Raw genomic sequence first — 22,508 nt, forward strand, 5'->3', positions numbered from 1 at the left:
AAAATCATTACTAATTTAATAAGTCCTTTTTCTAATATTTACAACGATATTTAAAAAGATAAGAAGACGCTTTTACTGGAACTAGTACTCATTGTTTCTAATAATGAGCACAAAGTCCTGAATTTCGTCGACTAGTATCATCAATTTTGCATTATTTCGACTTTTCTTGTAAGAGCGCTCTTAACGCCCAGCCCTCTAGCCGAGAATAGGCCAAAGGTAATGGCGCCATCTATTCGAGAATGACTTTTCCTTGGCCGTCCGAGGCACGTTTTTTTCTTAGACTTTATTTATCTTATACGGAGTTATATATATCTCTGGTTATACATATTATAAAATATTTGGGAAGAAACTGGTTACGAAGATACTTTGCACGCTTGAAGGTCGAGTCGAGTCCGACTCGCTCTTAGCCGGTCTGTTGTAAAGGCTTCAAACACAGTCATCATCTTAAGGACATCTTAAGGACTAGTTTTGTTTCTCCAAATTAAAGCCATACAATAAAAACCGGGCAAGTACGAGTAGGACTCGCGCACGAAGGGTTCCGTACCATAATGCAAAAACAAACAAAAAAAAAAGCAAAAAAAAACGGTCACCCATCCAAGTACTGACCACTCCCGACGTTGCTTAACTTTGGTCAAAAATCACGTTTGTTGTATGGGAGCCCCATTTAAATCTTTATTTTATTCTGTTTTTAGTATTTGTTGTTATAGCGGCAACAGAAATACATCATCTGTGAAAATTTCAACTGTCTAGCTATCACGGTTCGTGAGATACAGCCTGGTGACAGACAGACGGACGGACAGCGAAGTCTTAGTAATAGGGTCCCGTTTTACCCTTTGGGTACGGAACCCTAAAAAAGTGCCAAAAGTTGAATCAGACGAGTTAGACAGGACTTATGCCAGTCACAGCAGTGCCGACCGCGGGCATAGCACGTTTTATTCGCTTTAAAAGTGTCAATATTTAAATATGGAGTAAGATTTCTATTGAATAATTCCGTCATTTGTTATACCGGGTGTGGCCTGTAACACGAGCAAATAACTAAAACATACTTAGTTAAATTTAAAACTTAGAGTAAAAAAAACTTAAAGTGGACTCTATGGAACTTGCTAACTATGTAAACAAACCGCCATATTGAAATTGTCAAAGTGATGAATTTATTAGTGACTTTTGTTTACATAGTTAGCAAGTTCCATAGAAGGTACCTATGTATAGGTACCTAATACATGATCCATTTGCATTTTACGGTATTTTAACTACTTTCAACGATTAATAATTAAGCTGTGCGTTGTCTGTCAGTGTCTACTCTTAAGGATGACTCACGTTATGGCTCCTCTACACGATGGCCCAGCGCCGGCCACTCCTAGGGACGCATTTATGCGTTAGAGGGAGCAAGTGATATTGCTATCTTATTCTACCGCATGGCTGCGTCCCTTGGAGTGGCCGGCGTTGGCCCATCGTGTAGAGGAGCCATTAGACCGGGCCGTGTGCGGGCCGGAGCTTCTGGCGCATCGTTTTCTATGGAAAGCATCACGTGATCACCTGTCATGTCATAAAAAAGTAAGCTTCGGAAGCTCCGGCCCGGATACGGCCCGGTCTAACTTGCGTCGTCCTTTAATATACGGTCTGGGCCTATAATTAAATATGTATGTAGGTATGCTTTGATGTAAGATACCTTCATCATGACCTTTTGCAACCCCACATTGCATAATAAAAAAATCCTAATCGCAATTTGGCGTTGAAAGGTAGGTAGGTACTGCAAACGCATACCTACGACATAATAGTCTGTATCTTTAGGTATTTAAATAAAAGTAAGCAAACAATTTTTACTCTTTCGGGTAGGTAGTTATAAGATTTATTGCTTAACCAACCAAATACAAAACCGCCTGGATTTGTCACTGAACGACCTGACTTTAACCTACATTATTTGATCATGTAATGTTTTCATCTACCCTACTGGCTTTTGAGGGAGGCTGCCTTTGGAGCCATTTGAGGGTACATTTTGTTTACTTTTATTTAAGGCCTGTGCAAACCGGCTGCGTGTGCGTGACGTGCACGTGCGCGTGCGGCGTTGTAGTATACAGATCTTTATGAGAGATGGCACACCGCTTGCGTGACGTGTGCGTGTGCGGCTCCAACATTTTAGCGCACGCACACGCGCACGTCACGCACACGCAAGCCGGTGTGGCTCGGCCTTTAAACAACTAAAGATACAGAGTATAGGTATTTGATGAATAATAACTTTGTCCAGACAAGAGACTAAGCGATCTGAACCTAACCAAGGGTACAAAGCATGCAGGCCTGTTCCCCGCGGCATGCTCCGAGAGGTGCTGATGGAGTTCACAAGCACATCCACTCTACACGGCATGCATTACCTCACAGAGCGAGGTCTCACCAGACTTGAGAAGTAAGAAATGTTATATATCTGTAAGGACTGTGCCCCGCTGCATGCTCCGAGAGGTGCTGATGGAGTTCACAAGCACATCCACTCTACACGGCATGCATTACCTCACTGAGCGAGGTCTCACCAGACTTGAGAAGTAAGAAGTGTTATATATCTGTAAGGACTGTGCCCCGCTGCATGCTCCGAGAGGTGCTGATGGAGTTCACAAGCACATCCACTCTACACGGCATGCATTACCTCACTGAGCGAGGTCTCACCAGACTTGAGAAGTAAGAAATGTTATATATCTGTAAGGACTGTGCCCCGCTGCATGCTCCGAGAGGTGCTGATGGAGTTCACAAGCACATCCACTCTACACGGCATGCATTACCTCACTGAGCGAGGTCTCACCAGACTTGAGAAGTAAGAAATGTTATATATCTGTAAGGACTGTGCCCCGCTGCATGCTCCGAGAGGTGCTGATGGAGTTCACAAGCACGTCCACTCTGCACGGCATGCATTACCTCACTGAGCGAGGTCTCACCAGACTTGAGAAGTAAGAAATGTTATATATCTGTAAGGACTGTGCCCCGCGGCATGCTCCGAGAGGTGCTGGTGGAGTTCACAAGCACGTCCACTCTACACGGCATGCATTACCTCACTGAGCGAGGTCTCACCAGACTTGAGAAGTAAGAAATGTTATATATCTGTAAGGACTGTGCCCCGCTGCATGCTCCGAGAGGTGCTGATGGAGTTCACAAGCACGTCCACTCTGCACGGCATGCATTACCTCACTGAGCGAGGTCTCACCAGACTTGAGAAGTAAGAAATGTTATATATCTGTAAGGACTGTGCCCCGCTGCATGCTCCGAGAGGTGCTGATGGAGTTCACAAGCACGTCCACTCTGCACGGCATGCATTACCTCACTGAGCGAGGTCTCACCAGACTTCAGAAGTAAGAAATGTTATATATCTGTAAGGACTGTGCCCCGCGGCATGCTCCGAGAGGTGCTGATGGAGTTCACAAGCACGTCCACTCTGCACGGCATGCATTACCTCACTGAGCGAGGTCTCACCAGACTTGAGAAGTAAGCATCAAACCAAATGTTTATTTAAACAACTTTTTGACGAATGGTCTGGCCTAGTGGGTAGTGACCCTGCCTGTGAAGCCGTTGGTCCTGGGTTAGAATCCCAGTAAGGGCATTTATTTATGTGATGACACAGATATTTGTTCCTGAGTCATGGTGATTTTCTATGTACATATTTAAGTATTTATATCGTTGTCTGAGTACAATACAAGTCTTCTTGAGCTTGCTGTGGGACTTATATCGTAAATCTGTGTAAGAATGTCCTATAATATTTATTTATTTATTATTCGTTTTCAGGATATTCTGGGCCATCCTAACGGTGACCAGTGTGTTCCTGTGCCTGTGGGCGTGCAGCAGGGCGTGGTACAAATGGCAGCATAACTCCATGATCATCAGCGTCAATGAACAACTCATGTCCGCCACGGAGGTACGGTAGCAGTAGTTGCTAAGCAGGCGAGGTGTTCAAAATGATCTTGACGCGACTTTATTGTTAAGAGAAAAAGAGCGCGTCAAGGTAATTTTGAACATCTCGCCCGCTTAGTAACTTCTGCTGCTGACTGTATGTATCTATACTCGTAGATATGTATTGAATCCCAGGCTACAACGTATATAACATGATATTAATTTTTAAATGATTATGATTATGCTTAAAGGATGACTCACGTTAGACCGGGCCGGGGCCGGGTGAGCGGGCGGGGAGCTTTCGGAGCTTCGTTTTCTATGGAAAGCACCGCGTGATCACCGATCAGCGCGGTCATAGAGAATGACATGTCGGACACCTCGGCCCGGGCACGGATCGGTCTTGCGTGAGTCATCCTTAATACAGTCGGCAGTAATGTCGTGCTGCAATACTGCAGCAGTAATACTAGTGCAGTCTGAATACGAACGGTACCTTCAAGGATGACTCACGTTAGACCGGGCTGTGTCCGGGCCGGAGCTTCCGGCGCATCGTTTTCTATGGAAAGCATCACGCTATCGCCTGTCATTTCATAGAAAAGTACCTATAAGCTCTAGAAGCTCCGACTCGGACACGGCCCGGTCTAGCGTGATTCATCCTTTAGACGGTTTCGCTTTTCAGGTCCCATTCCCGGCAGTAACCGTGTGCCCTCAGACCAAAATCAACCAAGACCGGTACAACTACACCGAGCTCATGATTGCAGTCACAAAATTTACGAAGAACTCAAATTTACATCGCGCTACCAAAGATGAAATTACACAATTAATGAAAAAGTAAGGTACCTATTTTGAATCAAGCAATACTATCTTCTTCTTCTTTCCATCCTGTTACCCCCTGCTGGGTTGTAGGGCTCGAATCTTTTTCTTCGACTGACTCCGGTCCTGGGCAGCTTGGGTAGCCTCCATGGATAGCACGCACTCCATCCCCAATACACCCAGCTCTGGCTCCACAGAACGGCACCAAGTAGATTTAGGGTGACCATGTTTCCGTTTGGCGGGCATCTTCCAGAAATAGAAACAATGCTTTGTACCTTAATATTCATATAATGACGATGATACCCTGTTATCCCTCATTAGGGACATAGGGCTCACAGAAGAATTCTCCATCTGTCGCGATTCTGAGCGGTTACAGATACTTCCAGGGGCCCGTTTCTCAAAAGCTTGTAACTTGTAATAGGTACAAATGGAAGTCCTTTTCTAACAAAAGCTGACAAAAAGTAACATCCGCTTCTATTACAAGTTACAAGCTTTTGAGAAACGGGCCCCAGGTCTTTGCTGCCGAATCCAGTGGAGCCAGCCTCCTTTCTCAACAAAACGGGATTAGGGATTGTTAAGCCATTTAGGGTTCTTGCTAAATTGGAAATTCTATAGCGTAAGTATTGAATAAACAATTTAGCCAGGACCCTAAATGGCACAATAATCGCTGACCATGATGGTACAAGGCCAAGGCCATAATAGTATTCCTTTTTTTCTAGTTTTACGCAACAAACACCCTTCATGAGGCAGTTAGGCAACGTCGATCTGATTTGCAAATCACTTCTAAATACGTTAGTTCCTGACGTTGACGAGGATTTCATTGCAGATATTTTACAGGTACCCAAGCTTCATGTTTTGAGTCTTTGACTTTAAAAAAATTAATTATATGATCTAAATATTGATTTTTGATTAGCTAAATATTGATTTTCAAATGTTGCAGATCTCCCATGAAATGTTATGGGTATTTTTTCTACACGTTTATTTTGTCAAACGTAAATCGTGACGTAAAGTCACGTACTTAAATTAAAAATAAAACAGTTCTAAATTTTGTTTCAGGCAGCACCTGCATTAAAAGATATTTTCATAAACCTGAAGTGGCGAGGGAAGATAATAACGCCGAGCCAGAATATCCAGAACTACCTGGCCCCAGTGCTGACGGCAGAAGGACTGTGTTTCACCTTCAACGGACTTGCGGCTGACGAAATATTTAACACTGATTAGTAAGTTCTCATAAATATTCATTATTTTAGGGGCAACAGGCAGGACCCCTATTCGACAAGCGACGTTTGACGTATCGTGTTGATTTCCCGTTGATGTGGGAAAAATCATAAGTTCTCGAATACGTAAAATGTCAAAATTTGACATTAAAAATCCACAGTTAGGGTGACAAACAAACCAAACCGAACCACCCTTAATTTAGAGTGGAGTTTTGGTTAATTTGGTTGTACCAAATGATATTATCCACAGTTGATGGAATCAACACTCAGTATGCGGATAAAAGGATAAAATCAACTGTTGATTTGACGTGGATGCGAAATCTGACAGTTGTGCATGTCGAATTTGGCAACAGGATGAGTAAACTTACCGTTAATACTAATAAGCTCGCGGGACAGCTTGTGGCGAGCTGACGGTGAGTGGCGACACCGCGAACCCCTGATCCAGAGGGCCATTTTATTTGGCCCTCGCTTCTGCGCTTGCCTTCACCGGCCGGCCAGAGTGCAGTCGCAAGAGCGGGATCTATGCTCCAGGTTGGAAGTGTAAAATGTCATAACGCCGGCGGCCTGCTGAACGGATTACCGGGATCTGGCTACTGCAGACTCAGAGCGACAACCTTTGTCGGAAGCCGGTGTTGCTCGAAAGCGACAACCTCACAGCCGCTCTGAAGTGTTGCTCTATTAATACCCACTAAGATACGAGTAGGGCCCAATAAATTAGTTGCCGAATCACCACCTGCCTTTCACAATTCCGAGACTTACGGCGCGATTCGGGAAATGATTAGAGATTGACTAGATACGATATATAGTAAAGATATGTGACGTCCCACGGCAAAAGGTACCTTATGGCGGCTGGTGCCGCGATTCGGGAAATGAAATTAGAGATTCACTAGAAATGAAATGAAAATGAAAATGAAAAGAAAATGAAAAGAAATGAAATGAAAAATTTTATTGACAACAATTGTTACATATCGTTTTTTCCATATAAGTACTAGTATTGGTCTAGTATATTAATGTGCATATCCCTGTAAACATAATCCAAATTATATAAATAAAATTAATCGTTAAAATTTGCAATATATTGAAATTATTATTATATATATGAATAATAAAGATATCTTTACTATTTTATATCTAGTGAATCTCTAATTCATTTCCCGAATCGAGCCGTATTTGTAGTAATTGTCACGGCAGCGGCAGGTTAATTTGTACAAAATGTAATATTGTTTTATGAATAAATAAATGAGTAAAAATCGCTTATTTATACTGTTCCAGCGTCCAACCGAAGTACATTTTATCCAACGTATCGCTGTACAGGAGCCAAGGCTGGTCTCCCGATGATGGTTATTTCAGCTCAGAACAGAGTGATGGGGAAAAGCGATTTGATCAACCGTATCCCAAGCGCGGCGAGGTAATTCTTATTTATCGAACGAGCGATAGAAGCAAACTGAAGTACATTCTATATGCCAGATTGGGGCATTTTTTTATTTTTATTGTTTTTTTCTGGGTTAGCGAAGTATCATATGCTCTCTATGAAAACGATACCAAACATGGCCTAGTAGCTTCACTGATGTAGAAATCAAGATAAAATTGAGAGCCCCATATAAACTTTCAACAGAAATCCCGAAAACTATTCAAGATATAGAAAAACTTTAACAACAGTTTAAGTTTAACAAGAGTTTAAAATGTTATGTAACTGTCACTAATGATTTTCCTTTCAGCTTTATTTTTAGGGTTCCGTACCCAAAGGGTAAAACGGGACCCTATTACTAAGACTTCGCTGTCCGTCCGTCCGTCCGTCCGTCCGTCCGTCCGTCTGTCACCAGGCTGTATCTCACGAACCGTGATAGCTAGACAGTTGAAATTTTCACAGATGATGTATTTCTGTTGCCGCTATAACAACAGATACTAAAAACAGAATAAAATAAAGATTTAAATGGGGCTCCCATACAACAAACGTGATTTTTGACCAAAGTTAAGCAACGTCGGGAGTGGTCAGTACTTGGATGGGTGACCGTTTTTTTTTGCTTTTTTTGTTTTTTTTTTGCATTATGGTACGGAACCCTTCGTGCGCGAGTCCAACTCGCACTTGCCCGGTTTTTTAACGTATTTTGTATCATTTATTTTTTTTTATTCCAGGAAAGTAAACTGGATTCCCCTGACTTTAGATTGACCCTGCAAGATACTTTGCGCCGTGACTTTCTATGCGACGGGACCTTTTTCCAAGGTTTCAAGGTCAGTATGATGACGATGAAACTTAGAAATAAATTAAAAGTGGAGAAAATCATTGTCTTGGGCAGGGCTCGAACCCGCGAAACTAGATCACTAGTCCATGCTCTGTCAACTGAGCTAAGATGCGAAATGCGAATATTTAGACCATATGAGTCATTAAGAGGCCCTAGCGACATCCACCGTAAGAGCGTTACACTTCTTAAACGGCTACCGGAGTTTTTTTCGGTTTTAAATTATTTCTAAGATTAATAAATAAGCATCGTTTGCAGACGTTTCTGCTTAATACAATATTAATTTAGAGTTAAAAAAAAGAGTTATAAGTTATAATATTCTTGTGTTGCTTAAAGTCATATTTCATACGTCAGCAAACGTAAAAATGTATTATTACTATCTAAATCGATGTAAGTAGGTATCTTGTAAAGGGTACACAAGTTTTAGGTACAAAAATTCTTAGAGTTAGACCAAGAAAAGTATGATGTGATTTTGATAGCCCAAGCAGTGCAAGTGATATTTATACGTCATAATTTCAGACTTTTCTTGGTGTAACTCTATATCCCCTACAGGTGTTTCTCCACCACCCGGCAGACCTGCCGCAGTCAACGCTCAACTTCTACGCCGCGCAGGCGCACGAGCGCGTCACTTTAGCTGTCAAAGTCAACGTCGTGACTACCTCCGACTCACTGGCTGACTACTCGATTGAACTGTGAGTCAATCAACTAGCGACCCATATTTAATTACACAAACGGGTCTACCGCGATAGTTATAATTTCATTGTTAGGTACTACCTTTAATTCCGACGTTTCAGCTGAATGCACCAGCTGTGGTCACGGAAAGACTGACGTCCCAACGGATTAATAAAACACCACTAAACTACCCGAAATTGGTTTATAAAAATGTTCGGGGTAGACAAAGAAATTGCAGCTACCCGGTACCTACCCGTACCGCGCATCAGGCGAGGACTATACCCGTACTGTAGGGTTGCCATAAGTGTGGGGGCTCAGACCGGGACATTTAAAGAAAACCGGCCAAGTGCGAGTCGGACTCGCCTTCCAAGGGTTCCGTACATTACACAATTTTCAACAATGTATATTTTGATGTGAAACGTGAGTGAAATGTTTAAAAAAGTGTAAGGGACGACCAAAAACTAAGTAATAAGTCCGACGCACGCTTGACTGCATATTTCTAATAGGTTTTTCTGTCATCTAAAGGTAAGGAACTATTTAGTTTTTTTATTTTATTTTAGTAGTTTCGGAGATAAAGAGGGGAAGTGGTAATTTTTTGTCTATTTAATTACTTCTAAACTATTAATCTTAAAATTATTAATAAAATATATTTGAGATTCCCACAGCTCTATCACTTGATATATAACACCATATAGTTTGCAAAACTTTGTTTATTAACTGTCTCATTTACCCCCCAATAAGTGCCCCCTATGTTTAAAATTCATTTTATTTACGTTACATGTCCGTCTTCGGGTTATATAGATTGACATAATATATGTGTACTAAATTTCAACTTAACTGTCACAAACAATGTAGGTACCTAAATGAAAACGCGAGGGAAGCGAGCGCGAAATTTTTTCGAGATAATAGTAGGTAGATTTTTAGGATTTCGTACTTCAAAAGGAAAAAAACGGAGCCCATATAGGATCACTTTGTTGACCGTCCGGCCGTCTGTCTGTCTCAATTCCCCCTACTAAATAACTATGATTTATAAACCGGGACAATTAGCTTATGGGCCGGGACATCGGGACATCATGCTTCAAACCAGGACATGTCCCGGCGTACCGGGACGTATGGCAACCCTACCGTACTGGCCTTACATGACGCAAATGTATTTTGATTTTGCAGGCGCCAGTGTTATTTCCCTTCGGAAAGGGCCCTGAAGTACTTCAAGGTGTACACACCGAGCAACTGCAGGTTGGAGTGTCTCACCAACCACACCATCGACAGCTGCGGCTGCGCATGGTTCTACATGCCACGTGAGTACAAGTGTGTAGCTTTCACATAGAGCTCGACGGCTAATCCTATTGTCTATCGTTAAGTATAACCGCACGTGCTACTTACCTGCAAAAAAGGGTCTTCATTATTCTATTTGGCACCAGAGCGCGGGCTAGTCCAACGCTCAAAAAACCAGTGTAGATCAGGGATGTAACGGATGTGGTTTTATCGGAACCGAAAACGGATACAGAAGTTTTCAATATAGTTTAACGGAACCGAAAACGGAAACGGAACCGAACATGGAAACGGAACCGAAAACGGAACCGGAACCAGAATCGGAGCCTGAGTGATAGGTGGACGAGATGTTTAGGGTAGGTCTATTAAAAACAAAAATTCCAAATATTAATCAGCCTTTATTATGCAGTAAATAAACTTTGACCTTCTAGATGTTATAACCCCACTAACTTCATCAAAATAGTTCCAAATCGAACTTGATTTCGGCTTCATTGTGCGTTTTTTTACACACTAACATTCACCACACACACTACACACATTCAGTAGTCAGTACACAACAGAACACATACGATTTTAATTTTTATAAGACGAATTAAACAAAGTATACAAACAAACAACAAATTAGCGTAGCACGTGGCAAGTGGGGCGATGAGCGAATGACTGGGATGAACCTGTTTGTTTTTGATGTACGCCGCGCCACCGCCGCGCGAAGCATTGACATCCGTTATAACTTCCGTTTCAAACATAACGGAACCGGAACAGAAACGGATGTGTAATACCAAACGGAAGTTCCGCCTTAACGGAAACGGAACCGGAGCTCCGTAACATCCCTGGTGTAGATGCGCTCTCCGATAACGCGCCTTTGTTACGTATCTCGATGACACATTTTAGACTGGTCTGTAGCGTTCGACTCGCCAGCACTCAGTAACCGAAGTACGTATTCTTTATGCAGGTGGTTGTGGCACGTGGCAAGAGCGGTTTTACTTAACAATAGACAATAGGATTAGCCGTCGAGCTCTATTTGAAAGCTACACACTATACTATTCATTCATTAATAGTGGTTGTGCTATACTCTGGCACAGCCACATTGTCATTAGAAAAAGCGGCAAAAAAAATGCCGCGAAGGGTTCATTCTATGGAATATTTGATATTGCTCCTTTTTCTACTGATAAGTTCGGTGTGTTTGAGTATAATTCAAGCCCAATTAAAAAAAAAAGTTATCTAATAGCTAGTCGCCAACCATGATAAAGTCCGTGTTCAAAGAAGAGTCGTGGAATATAAGGGAACCAATAGTTTATTTGAGTATTCGTAATAGTTTCAATACGTAGTGTATCTAGGGGAGACCGAGGTGAGTTGTGACAGAGGAGAGTTGTGACATTGTCAATTTTTTGGAATCTAATAACTGTTAGCTAGCTCGCAATAATGCGCGTTTGTTAATTCAAGTTACGAGCTAACAAACGCACACTGTTGCGAGCTAGCTAACAGTTATTAGATTCCAAAAAATCGACAATGTCACAACTCTCCTCTGTCACAACTCACCTCGGTGTCCCCTACTACTGAATGTGTTGTTACTTGTTATCTAAACTTGGTACTTAATGTTTTCATAATTTATTTTTAGACGACAACAAAACGCCTTTATGCACAACCGAAAAGAATAAAAAGTGTGTCCAAGAAGTGCTAGGTGAGTTACATTAGTCTTATATCTTTTTTTTTTTTGTAAATTCAAAGAAATAAAATAAAGTTGCCGGCCGACGGTGCTTCTATATTTTATCTATAGCTTTTACTAGCGGTCTGCCCCGGCTTTACACGAGTTACACAAAACCTTAACAAATTATACACCTAAATCTTCCTCAAGAATCATTCTATTGATAGGCAAAAACCGTATGAAATCCGTTCAGTAGCTTTTGAGTTTATCGCTAACATACAGACAGACTTTTTTTATAATTTGTAGTGATAATGATAGATTTTATTTTCTTAAATTGTATATTTTATTCAGGTGTGCAATAAAGAGTATTATCTCTTTAATAAGATAAATATCTATCTATTATGTTACAGGCCATTATGTGACGAGCGAAGGCGAGTTTGGCACCAACAGCACAGACCGTTGCAAATGCTTGCAGTTGTGCCACAGCGTACAGTATGAAGCGGAACCCGTTAGGACCAACTTCGACTTCGCCGCTTTTGATGAGGCCCGACACAAGTTCCGGAGCGAGCTTAATGGCTTGACTGAACCGTATAAATCTCTCATAGACGGGTGAGTTGTAACACGCACACGCACACGCACACGCACACGCACACGCACACGCACACGCACACGCACACGCATACGCACACGCACACGCACACGCACACGCACACGCACACACACACACATTTTACAGGGGTCGGGCCAAGCACTAACTTTATGCGATTGACACTTGCTTGACCAATGATAACCGGGTTTACATTTGTATAATTCAAAATCAGGCCCCGAAAGTGCACCTTTAAAGTTAACCATTATAATGATTGCAGGCTGACCAGAATCGAGATGTACTTCAAGGACGCTCAGTTCGTGACTATGCAACGTAAGGAGCTGTTCGGAGCGACGGACTTCCTGGCCGAATGTGGGGGGCTAGGGGGGGTGTTCCTTGGATTCTCCTTCCTCAGCCTCGTGGAACTCATCTACTTCTGCACTCTCAGGTGAGACTTGTGTTCCTGGGCGAATGTGGGGAGGTTAGGGGGGGTGTTCCATGGATTCTCCTTCCTGTCTCGTGGAACTCATCTACTTCTGCACTCTCAGGTGAGACTTGAGTTCTTGGCCGAATGTGGGGGGTTAGGGGGGGTGTTCCTTGGATTCTCCTTCCTCAGCCTGGTTGAGCTCATCTACTTCTGCACTCTCTGGTGAGACTTGAGTTCTTGGCCGAATGTCCCTTAGGGGGGGTGTTCCTTGGATTCTTCTTCCTCAGCCTGGTTGAGCTCATTTACTTCTGCACTCTCAGGTGAGACTTGAGTTCCTGGCCGAATGTGGGGGGTTTAGGGGGGGTTTCCTTGGATTCTACTTGGTGACTAAAAATACGTGACTTAAACCGTAAAATTATATGTTAATTGTTTTTTTTTTAGATTATTCTGCAAGTTCAGTCGACAAGCTGATGAAAATAGAGAGAAGAATGGCAACACAGTGCCCCACGCCAGCGAACTTCAGCCTTATGACGGGACGCGCGATGTTAAAGACTAAGGGCCACTTGCGCCATCCCACTAACCCAGGGTTAACCCTTTAAACCGCTAATAAAGTGTCAAATTGTAGCTACTGGTAAGTTGGTTACCATGGTAATTCCAGGATTAACCGGTTAACCCCAGGTTAGTGGTAGTGCAAATGAAATAGAATAAGTTTTTGATTTGTTGAAAACGTCGCAGTCTTATTTTTACCCGTATTTAGTGGTTTACTAACGAATGGGCCAAAATCGTTTCCCAAAGTATCACATCCCAAACTATGTTTCCCAAATTATCATTTCCCAAAAAAATGTTTGGCAAAACAACTTATCGCAAATTTTCAGTTAGCAATAGTCTTTTTTGGCAAGTTATTGTTTAGCAAATAATAACTTGGACAAGTTTCATTTTACCAAATATTATTTAGTCAAATGTATCATTAAGCATAACTTACATGTCCCAAAATATTGCATGGCATACAATTTACATACCAATAAAGAGGAGACTGCAGAATTTTATTTGTCTAGTATTTAACTGATCATTACATATACATAGTAAAATGTAACGTCAAAAAAAACATTCTTACTGCCAAAAATATGTAGTAAATGATCACTAAAATTAAAACTCCATTTTAATGTAAAATGACAACCAGATTTGTTACATCTTGCTATTCTATTAAAGCAAATAACACCAAAGTAAGCATTGTAACCCAAAAATAGTAAATAACCACCAATATTCAAACCACATATTTTTAGTTTAAAATGTCATGCAATTTTTTTACATCTCGTTATTCTATTAAATTAATTAATCCACTTCGATGACCTTTTTTTAGTACATAGAATTTCGTTTCTGTAAGGACCGCAGTTCTAACCTAACCTAACCCACTTTTCTAATAGCATTTCGATTCTGTGAGGGTGACAGTTCTAACCTAACCTAACCCACTTTTCTGATAGCGGTTCCGTTTTGTGAGAATCGCAGTTCAAACCTAACCCAACCCACCCAAATTACGTAGAATTTAACGTACCTATTATAACATAACAAAAAGTACTTTAAATAGAGATGCCTATTTGTCAAATTTGCGAAGTGACAATTTTGACCAAACACTTTTTGGAATATAATATTAGACAATAAAAAACGTTTGCTAAATAAGTTTTTGTCCTAATAACATTTGACAAAGTAAAATCATGGCAAATGATAATTTGACCAAATAAATTTTATGCGAAGTGTAACTTTGCTAAAGGTTCCTTTGGGAAATGAAACTATTGCGATAAGTTTGTTGGGAAGTGAAATTTGGCGAAATGTATTTGGCCGAAACGAAAGTACACCGTATTTAGTATTTCCTCACCTGCGGGCGCAACACGGTTCCATTTTTATCGACTATCACTATGCGCGTCCCTTTCGCACTTACATACTTGTTAGAACGTGACAGGCATGGTGACAAGGGATAAAAACGCGACCGTGCTAGGCCGCCGACCCTATTTTTACACGACTGCCCAAACAAAAAGAGTGTATTGTTACACAGTATAAAAATACTGTATAATATTTATGTCGCAGGCATTTTGAAAAATGCCGAAGCCAAATTGTAAAAGGCCCGGCATTACGTAAAATATCTCATGACATTAACAGCGCCGTATGTAATTTGCCGCAGCATTTTGGTCGAGTTATGGTAACATTCCATTTCTAACCGCAGCTGCACTACCGGTACTGAACGCGTCGCTGTCATTGTCAATTTCGATAGTAAAATTGACAGTATTGCAGCTGTCGTTGGAAATGGAATGTTACCCTTAGTTCTTTAATTTACCACGAGTCGCGCTGCACATCAAAACCATGAAATACGCTGGGGTGTCCATCAAATCTGGAGTTATTGGATGGTCCCCCCGCACTGTTTCTTTTCAAAAAACATTTCCTTCGCAACTTAATTAGACGGAGCCCGGGCATGTGTACATGTACTTGCCGTGACTTTTTTTCCATTTATTTATGTCATCTTTATTGCACGTAAGAAAAGGCGAACTTAATGCCATAAGGCATTCTCTACCAGTCAACCTTTAGGCAAAGCAGATAAGTTGCAGGCGGTGCAAAAACATGTAGAATAGATTTTTTTAAACGTGTTTTTCTATTAAACATCACATCAAGATTGTTTAGGTACCTTATTTCTAATGCTAAAAAAGGAACTATGCTAGGAAACTATTGCAGCATTAATAATGCCATTATTTAATAATGCTCATTAAGCTATCGTTTCAGTGTCGTGCCGGTAAAGAATGCAGCCTTGTATAGGATCCAGATTTCCATACAATCAGGATTCGTTTATGGCTGATAATTGAAGTAATTTTGTCACAATGGTTATATTTACCTATACACTTAAGTGACCTAAGCGGTAGATAATGATCGGTCTTAGTGTGGCAATAACGCGAATTAAGGATGATTTACGCTAGACCGGGCCGGCGCTTCGTTTTCTATGGAAAGCACTTGATCACTGATCAGCTGTCATATAACGTCTCGGCCCGGGCCTGGCCCGGTCTAACGTGAGTCTTCCGTTAGAAGTACTTGTCGCTAGGGGTTCGGGGTTGGACTACGACAGGATAAATAAATTGTAGAAAACAATAAATTTATTAACAGTAACGTGGGTACATTTAAATTAATTACCTACGTACTTAGAGTTAGACAAAGAAACGTCTGCAGAGATTTTGACAACACACGCAGTGCAGGTGTTATTTGAAATTATTGCTTAGTATAAATTTGACGACCGGTCTGGCCTAGTGGGTAGTGACCCTGCCTGCGAAGGCGATGGTTCCGGGTTCGAATCCTGGTAAGGGCATTTATTTGTATGATGATACAGATATTTGTTCATGGGTGTTTTCCATGTATTTAAGTATTTGTATATTATATATATCGTTGTCTGAGTACCCACAACACAAGTCTTCTTGAGCTTACTGTGGGGCCTAGTCAATTTGTGTAAGAATGTCCTATAATATTTATTATTTATTTATTTATTTAATACTTAAATAACACTTGCACTGCGTGTACTGTCAAAATCTCTGTAGACTTTTCTGGGTCTTATTCTATCTAAGATATTAGATGGACCTTTTCAGATATGTAGACACCGTTCCCTTTTTTGAAAAACCATCAGCTTTTGGGTTATTTCTACTTAGAATCATCGATTAAAAGAAAAGTGTCTGAAAAATTTAATATATTTTTTTGTCGCATTTTCACATTAGGACATCCCAGGATTTGACACTGAGGACACTTCTTTCTTTGTTTTAATCCTCACGATACTCAGTCGAAAATAACCCAAGAGTTGTTAATTTTTCGAAAAAAGAAAATTGTGCACTTTTTCTGAAAACCCCGTTATACTATTAGGTACTAGAATTAATAACAATGTCTTATACTTAGTTCTTAAGCATGGTACTATTTTCTTCATCATCTCCACGAACTTTCTTGTCACTGAGGAACCGACCGTGGTTAAAGTAGTCTTCAATCTCCTGCAGAGTTCTGTCCTTAGTTTCTGGAAGGATGAAGTAAAATACTACTAGAGAGAGTCCCATGGCTACGCCAAAGACAGCAAAAGTTCCGTACACTTTTAGACTTTCTAGCATCGCGGGAGTGATCTTCAAAGCGACCATGAGACAGATAGCCAGGGTCAACCCTGACATTGCCGATCCTGCGCCTCTATGGGCTACTGGGAACACCTCTCCAAGCAACGCTAGAGGTATAGGAGTACATCCCAAGTTTGCAAATAAAAAGTACAGCATAAACATCGACACAGGCAGCCAAGCTCGGTCCTTCGATATCACGTCTATAGCACTCAGGTAAAGGTAGGTACAGATGACCATTAGCACGGCTAAAGATGCTCCGCCAGTGACGAACAGCAGGGTACGTCTCTTTAACATGCGAACCAGCGCTGACGAGAATGTGGAGCTAAATGTCGTTATCAGATCTATAATTATCGTGTAGTAGAAGGTTCTGGACTTATCTCCAGAGATTTCTTCGATGATTTGCAAGGCGTAGGCCGGGAAAATGTGCCTTCCACACGTCTCTAGTAAAATACCAGCAAAGAGTATTATGAGCAGAGGTTTCAGAAAGTCCTTTCGAGTGAACTTCTGCAAAAAGATTACCACGTGCCTCTGGACGCTGGATTTCTCTCGTATTTCAGAAAGCCTCCGCTTTTGAGCATTGGCCATACTATCGTACTCGTTTCTAGAGTTTTGGTCGTCACCTCGCAGCCACAACCACGCTTTCTCACTCTGCTCAAACTTAAATCTAGCAGCCAACCATGTTGGACTTTCTGGCCAGGTGCAGACAATTCCGAAAGCAATGATATGTGGGATTAGTCCGAAAATTGCAACAGTTCTCCAAGTGTAAAAATGACCCACAATATGAACAAGAGTATTGCCGACGCACACGGCCGCAGTCTTGAGGTTTAGGAACATGCCCCGGAGCTGTGGGCTGGTGTACTCCCCTATGATGACGGCTCCTAAAGTGACGCTGGCTCCGGCGGTGATGCCTCCGAGGATCCTGCCAGCCATGAGGGTAGTCACGTCCGTGGCGAAGTAGATGAGGAGCCAGCCCAAGGTGCCTGGTACGATGACCAGAGCCTGTGAGATCTTCCGGCCCCACAGCTCCATGAAGAAAGCGGAAATCAGGAAACCGGGGAAGCTCGCCAGGCCCACCACAGAAGCTGTAATTACGAAATTAGTGTTTAATTTAGGTATGTTTAGTATGGATTAATGGGAGACTAGTTAAAATGACAATCGTTGATAGAAAACGCCTATTATGGAAATAGACACGTGATTTTTGTAGCATTTGTCCTGATACATTGTTTCTATTCGTTGGGCGTTTGTCGATGTACAATGCCATTTAGGTAAGACCCACTGATGTCCTATGGAATGTTACAAAAATTGCGCTGGTTTCTCCAAAAAATATTTCAGAAATAGAGGTTTTTTAAATGGAACCTTTCGAAACCCCTTTGGTAAAATGCGATTCTATTGCCGATTTATACTTGTCAAAAAATTATAATATTGTAGCATTACAAAACCTGTCTCAGGTTACCGACTAAGGTTCACTTGCACCATGCCATTAACCCGGGGTTAAGCGGTTAAACCGTTAACTCAGTGTCAAATTGTACTGGTAACCATGGTAACGACAGGTTTAACCGGTTAACCCCGGATCAGTGGAATGGTGCAAGTGCGCCTAAGAAATGCGTACCAGAAGAGATTCAAGAGATACATACCAAGCCAAGACATAGTGTCCAAGTCAGTCTTGATGGTGGAATCATCAGCCTTTAGCCCCGGCAGCAGGACAGCCGGGAAGCTCAGGACCATGCCTTGTCCCAACATGTTCAGGAGTACTCCTGTCACCGCCCATGACTTGAACAGAAGGGGTATTTGTTTTAACACTTCACTTGTTTTTAACCAACCTAACTAACCTACTGTATTGACTGTATTGACTTATTGGCATCTGTATTCAAAAAGCCCAAAATGATGTGTGATTATTTTTTTGCATTATTCAGCACGTCAGATTTCTGTGAATTGGGTGAAACTATTTGGCAGAATACCAGCGATGTGGCTTGCTCCATCACAATGCTGAGCCACGCCTTTTCTGTGCCACAAAACATGGCTTTGATATAGTAATTATTTATTATAGTTTTTAGTAATTAAGTTCTTTAGCATGCTCTTATCTCGTATGTACTTACTTTTCTTTTTTGTTATCGTCTTGTCAATGCCATGTAGGTATGTTGTAGGTATGAATAAAGAAAATTTCTATCTATCTATGTATGTATACACCGTGAAATTTTAGTGGTTGTTTTCCCGCAACGAAATGATTCTGCTATCGATATACAGTCGATGTGTAAAATTTCACGGTGTATAATAAGTAGTGATTTTGTTTGTATTTATGGTGTTTATGTTTTACAAGAGGGCAAAGTTGTTGTTAAGGCATGACACCATATGAAGGGTCCTCGTAAAGATCATGTCCTGTAATTTTTTTGGAAAATGTGATTTTAATTTGAATGAAATATATTTGTTACCGTTGTAATTATAAATATAACACCTTGTTTCTCACTTTAAAAACACCTATGTATACACGAAAGTAATAAACATCATCGAACATCAACATTTATTCAGCAAATAGGCCACAAGGCACTTTTACACGTCAACATTGAATTTGCATACAAGCAAAAATATAACATCAACAATTTTATAAAATAAAACTAACAATTCAATCTAACGTATTACGATTACTAAGAGATGTATGGGGCCAAATTCGACACGTACAACTGTCAGATTTCGCATCCACGTCAAATCAACAGTTGATTTTATCGCATACTGAGTTATGATTCCATCAACGGTGGATAATATCATTTGGTACAACTAAAACTCCACTCTAAACTAAGGATGGTTCGGTTTAGTTTGCTTGTCACCCTAACTGTGGATTGTTAATGTCAACGTGTACGTATTCGAGAACTTATGATTTTTCCCACATCAACGGGATATCAACACGATACGTCAAACGTCGCTTGTCGAATAGGGGTCCATGTCTCTTCGTCGAGTTACATACAAAATACAGATACAAAACACAAAAAAAAAAACTATAATACTCGTATTTAGAGGTGTAAATGTCTTTAGGTGTCAGAACTATAAGATTATATAGTTTATAAATAAGTTATCCTTAGAGATGTATAGCGTCTCCAAGAGTCAATATCCTGTATAATTAATACATTCATTAAGAGAAAAGAAATATACAAGAGCAGAATTAGGCGTTTCACTGTAATTAATTAATAAAAATAAAGTTACTAAGTATAATAGCTCGTGTTAGCTTAAACAGGCCATGGTTTTTTTATGTTCTACGGTGACATAATAGTTATTTGTTTTACAAGAGGGCAAAGTTGTTGTTAAACCGCTTGTGCTAATATTGAAACCCGAGCAAGCGAAAGCTTCCAAAATTGAAAAAATGGAATCTTGAGCGTTGCGAGGGTTTCAAAGCACGAGGGTTAAACAAAATTTGCCCCCGAGTGAAACACAAAATTTTTCACCACACCAACCTGAAGCAAATATTAAATGTAAAATTTCAAACAAAATCAAACCAAATCCAATTCAAATGAACGTTAGGGGTCATCCATTAATTACGTCACACGTTTAGGGGAAGGGAGGGGGTCAAGAAAATGTGACATATTGTGACATGGGGGAGGGGGGAGACACAAACTTTGTGACGTCACTTTAACTTTATCAGTAACCGAAAATTTATTTAAATTATTTAGTTCGCTGTACATTTAAATAACAAGTTTTTAAAACGAAAATAGTTTTTAATCGTTTAATTTTCTTTCCTAAGCAGTTTTGGGTTATAAAATTACTAATATTTATATCGTCAAAAATATTTTGATAAAATATTAATAATACTTAGGTACTTACTTAATTCGATTTGGCGATTTCGTAGAAAAAATGTGACGTCACACTAGGGGGGGAGGGGTTTGCCAAATGTGACCAAGTGTGACAAGGGGGGGGAGGGGTCAAAAAACCTAGAAATTGGTGTGACGTAATTAATGGATGACCCCTTATTAAATACTTATTTAACATCCAAGATCATCATTTAAAAGTCAATTCTACCAGCAAACATAGGAAAACAACTCAAAATTTGCATTTGAATACTATGCCTCACATGTGAATAAAATGCAACTTTGCTATCAGTTTTTGAAGTGCAAATTAGGCCTTTCCGAGCTGGTGTAGTGAAAATATTTATGTTTTATTTTGTATCTTATTCGACATTCCGATTACTAAGTATTAGTAAAGATTAGAAAATAGTAATATGGTTAATTACATAATTGCCTACATCATTCGTTTCAAATTAACCGCGATAACTCAAAATGTCACAGAGACTGAGAGACTGCATACCGTCGGGTGACAAGCAAAAGTCACTAACTAACACCATTTAACCGTGTTACAAGTGTAATAAAGTGCATTGTTACTTTAATTTTTTGATAGCACTTAGTGACTTTTGCTTGTCACCCGACGAATATGGTATGCTAGTCATCCGCGATACACCCCCGAAATTTCTATGTTTTAACTAACATGCACATTACGATTTATATCTAACATACACGATTTCTGTTTTTTTTATCCTTTAACTATTTTTTTTTGTAAATATTGTTTTTTATTTTTTTAAACCATAAACATAATTAATAACAAACTTAGAATAAAAAGTAACATACAATTAAAACTACCTCCATAACTAAAACTAATACCTAAAAAAAATAATTATATAACATAATGTGGGTGATCTAGCCGAATATGTATGTCCGAACCCTGTGGAAGGGTTCCCATTAGGCTGGCTGCGTTCCCCCTTTGGATGGCTATGCCGATCCGTTGGGCCAGGAACGAGCCAGCCCTACGGTCCCCGGTGACCGCGAATATTTTTTTTAAGCTGCCGAACTAGTTTATGGGCCCCTGGGCACCACGGCCCCAGAGTGTCGGCTGCCAATGCCGCAAATATATGCCGGTCAGTGAGAGCTATATATTTTAACTAAATTAAATTTACGCTTATAAATGTTTGAGAAACTAACCTGCTTCACCGTTGGTGGAAACATCCCAAAATCTGATGAACATCCGATCCTGACTCGCGTTCCGTTTCAAGGCAGAATGCCTATTTCAGATGATAATGGATGGTACCATAACCATTTATGGTTGGAAGATAAACATGATGAGATAATATAGATTAGTTTATTGTCTTAAGGCTTTCATTACACCTCGTTTCACCGCGGGTTGAAGCGTACTGCGCCAATGCAGATGACATTCTTTATTTAAGGGGCTTCCTGGTAATAAAGACCTTCGATTTGTAGTGCTCTTATTTGTATCGATTATCCGTTTAAGAACGTGTGATCTTTAGCAAAATAATAAGTAAGTACTTAGGTAAGTAATCCAAAAATTTCAAAATGTACTGTCTTAGGGTGGTATTCCACTTGTCCAATTTCGTTGTCCTATGGCATTGCGTCTCATTGTCTCATTAAGCAAAATGTACAGCACCAAACCTTGGAAGCTTTAGACAAAAAAAAACAGTTGTTGAGCATAATTTTTGTCCAAATACTTTAATTTTTAGTCATATTTTTTCTTTGTAGAACGATATTTTTAGGCCCTATACAATACAACAGAGGATTAAGCCCCTGATTTTGGACCACCATACACATATAAAAGGTTAATCTTTATACATCTATGTTCATAAACCACATTTTAATATGGAAAATACCAAGATAGTATAT

The 22,508-nt window shown here is 40.4% G+C and overlaps 2 protein-coding genes across 2 annotated transcripts; one reads left to right on the forward strand and one right to left on the reverse strand.

Annotated features, from left to right (window-relative positions):
• Positions 1–963: 963 nt before the first annotated feature.
• On the forward strand, positions 964–13,292 carry LOC134675640 (pickpocket protein 28-like). The gene is made up of 18 exons (XM_063533969.1): positions 964–968; positions 2,246–2,401; positions 2,560–2,667; positions 2,826–2,933; positions 3,092–3,199; positions 3,358–3,465; positions 3,763–3,892; positions 4,544–4,695; positions 5,397–5,514; positions 5,734–5,897; positions 7,167–7,302; positions 8,031–8,126; positions 8,687–8,826; positions 9,974–10,104; positions 11,697–11,759; positions 12,134–12,332; positions 12,590–12,757; positions 13,178–13,292. Exons 1-18 carry the CDS (start codon positions 964–966, stop codon positions 13,290–13,292), a joined length of 2,205 nt encoding a protein of 734 aa, XP_063390039.1.
• Positions 13,293–15,936: 2,644 nt separating this feature from the next.
• Positions 15,937–22,033, reverse strand: LOC134675489 (facilitated trehalose transporter Tret1-like). The gene is made up of 3 exons (XM_063533754.1): positions 21,816–22,033; positions 18,492–18,627; positions 15,937–17,939 (listed from the first exon to the last, which is right to left on the reverse strand). Exons 1-3 carry the CDS (start codon positions 21,837–21,839, stop codon positions 16,651–16,653), a joined length of 1,449 nt encoding a protein of 482 aa, XP_063389824.1. The 5' UTR covers positions 21,840–22,033; the 3' UTR covers positions 15,937–16,650.
• Positions 22,034–22,508: the final 475 nt, after the last annotated feature.

The sequence above is a fragment of the Cydia fagiglandana genome, chromosome 22 (assembly GCF_963556715.1).
Source record: "Cydia fagiglandana chromosome 22, ilCydFagi1.1, whole genome shotgun sequence".
In the NCBI taxonomy this organism is placed as follows: Eukaryota; Metazoa; Arthropoda; class Insecta; order Lepidoptera; family Tortricidae; genus Cydia; species Cydia fagiglandana.

Excerpts from the sequence above, each read along its gene's own strand:
- LOC134675640 (XM_063533969.1), top strand. Across the intron at positions 3,200-3,357 it reads GGTCTCACCAGACTTGAGAA|GACTGTGCCCCGCGGCATGC; the intron begins GTAAGAAATGTT and ends TATATCTGTAAG. Across the intron at positions 8,127-8,686 it reads CCTTTTTCCAAGGTTTCAAG|GTGTTTCTCCACCACCCGGC; the intron begins GTCAGTATGATG and ends TATCCCCTACAG.
- LOC134675489 (XM_063533754.1), bottom strand. The coding sequence starts at position 21,839 with ATGTTTCCACCAACGGTGAAGCAG. Across the intron at positions 18,628-21,815 it reads TTCCACCAACGGTGAAGCAG|TCATGGGCGGTGACAGGAGT; the intron begins GTTAGTTTCTCA and ends CTTCTGTTCAAG. Across the intron at positions 17,940-18,491 it reads GGACACTATGTCTTGGCTTG|CTTCTGTGGTGGGCCTGGCG; the intron begins GTATGTATCTCT and ends TCGTAATTACAG.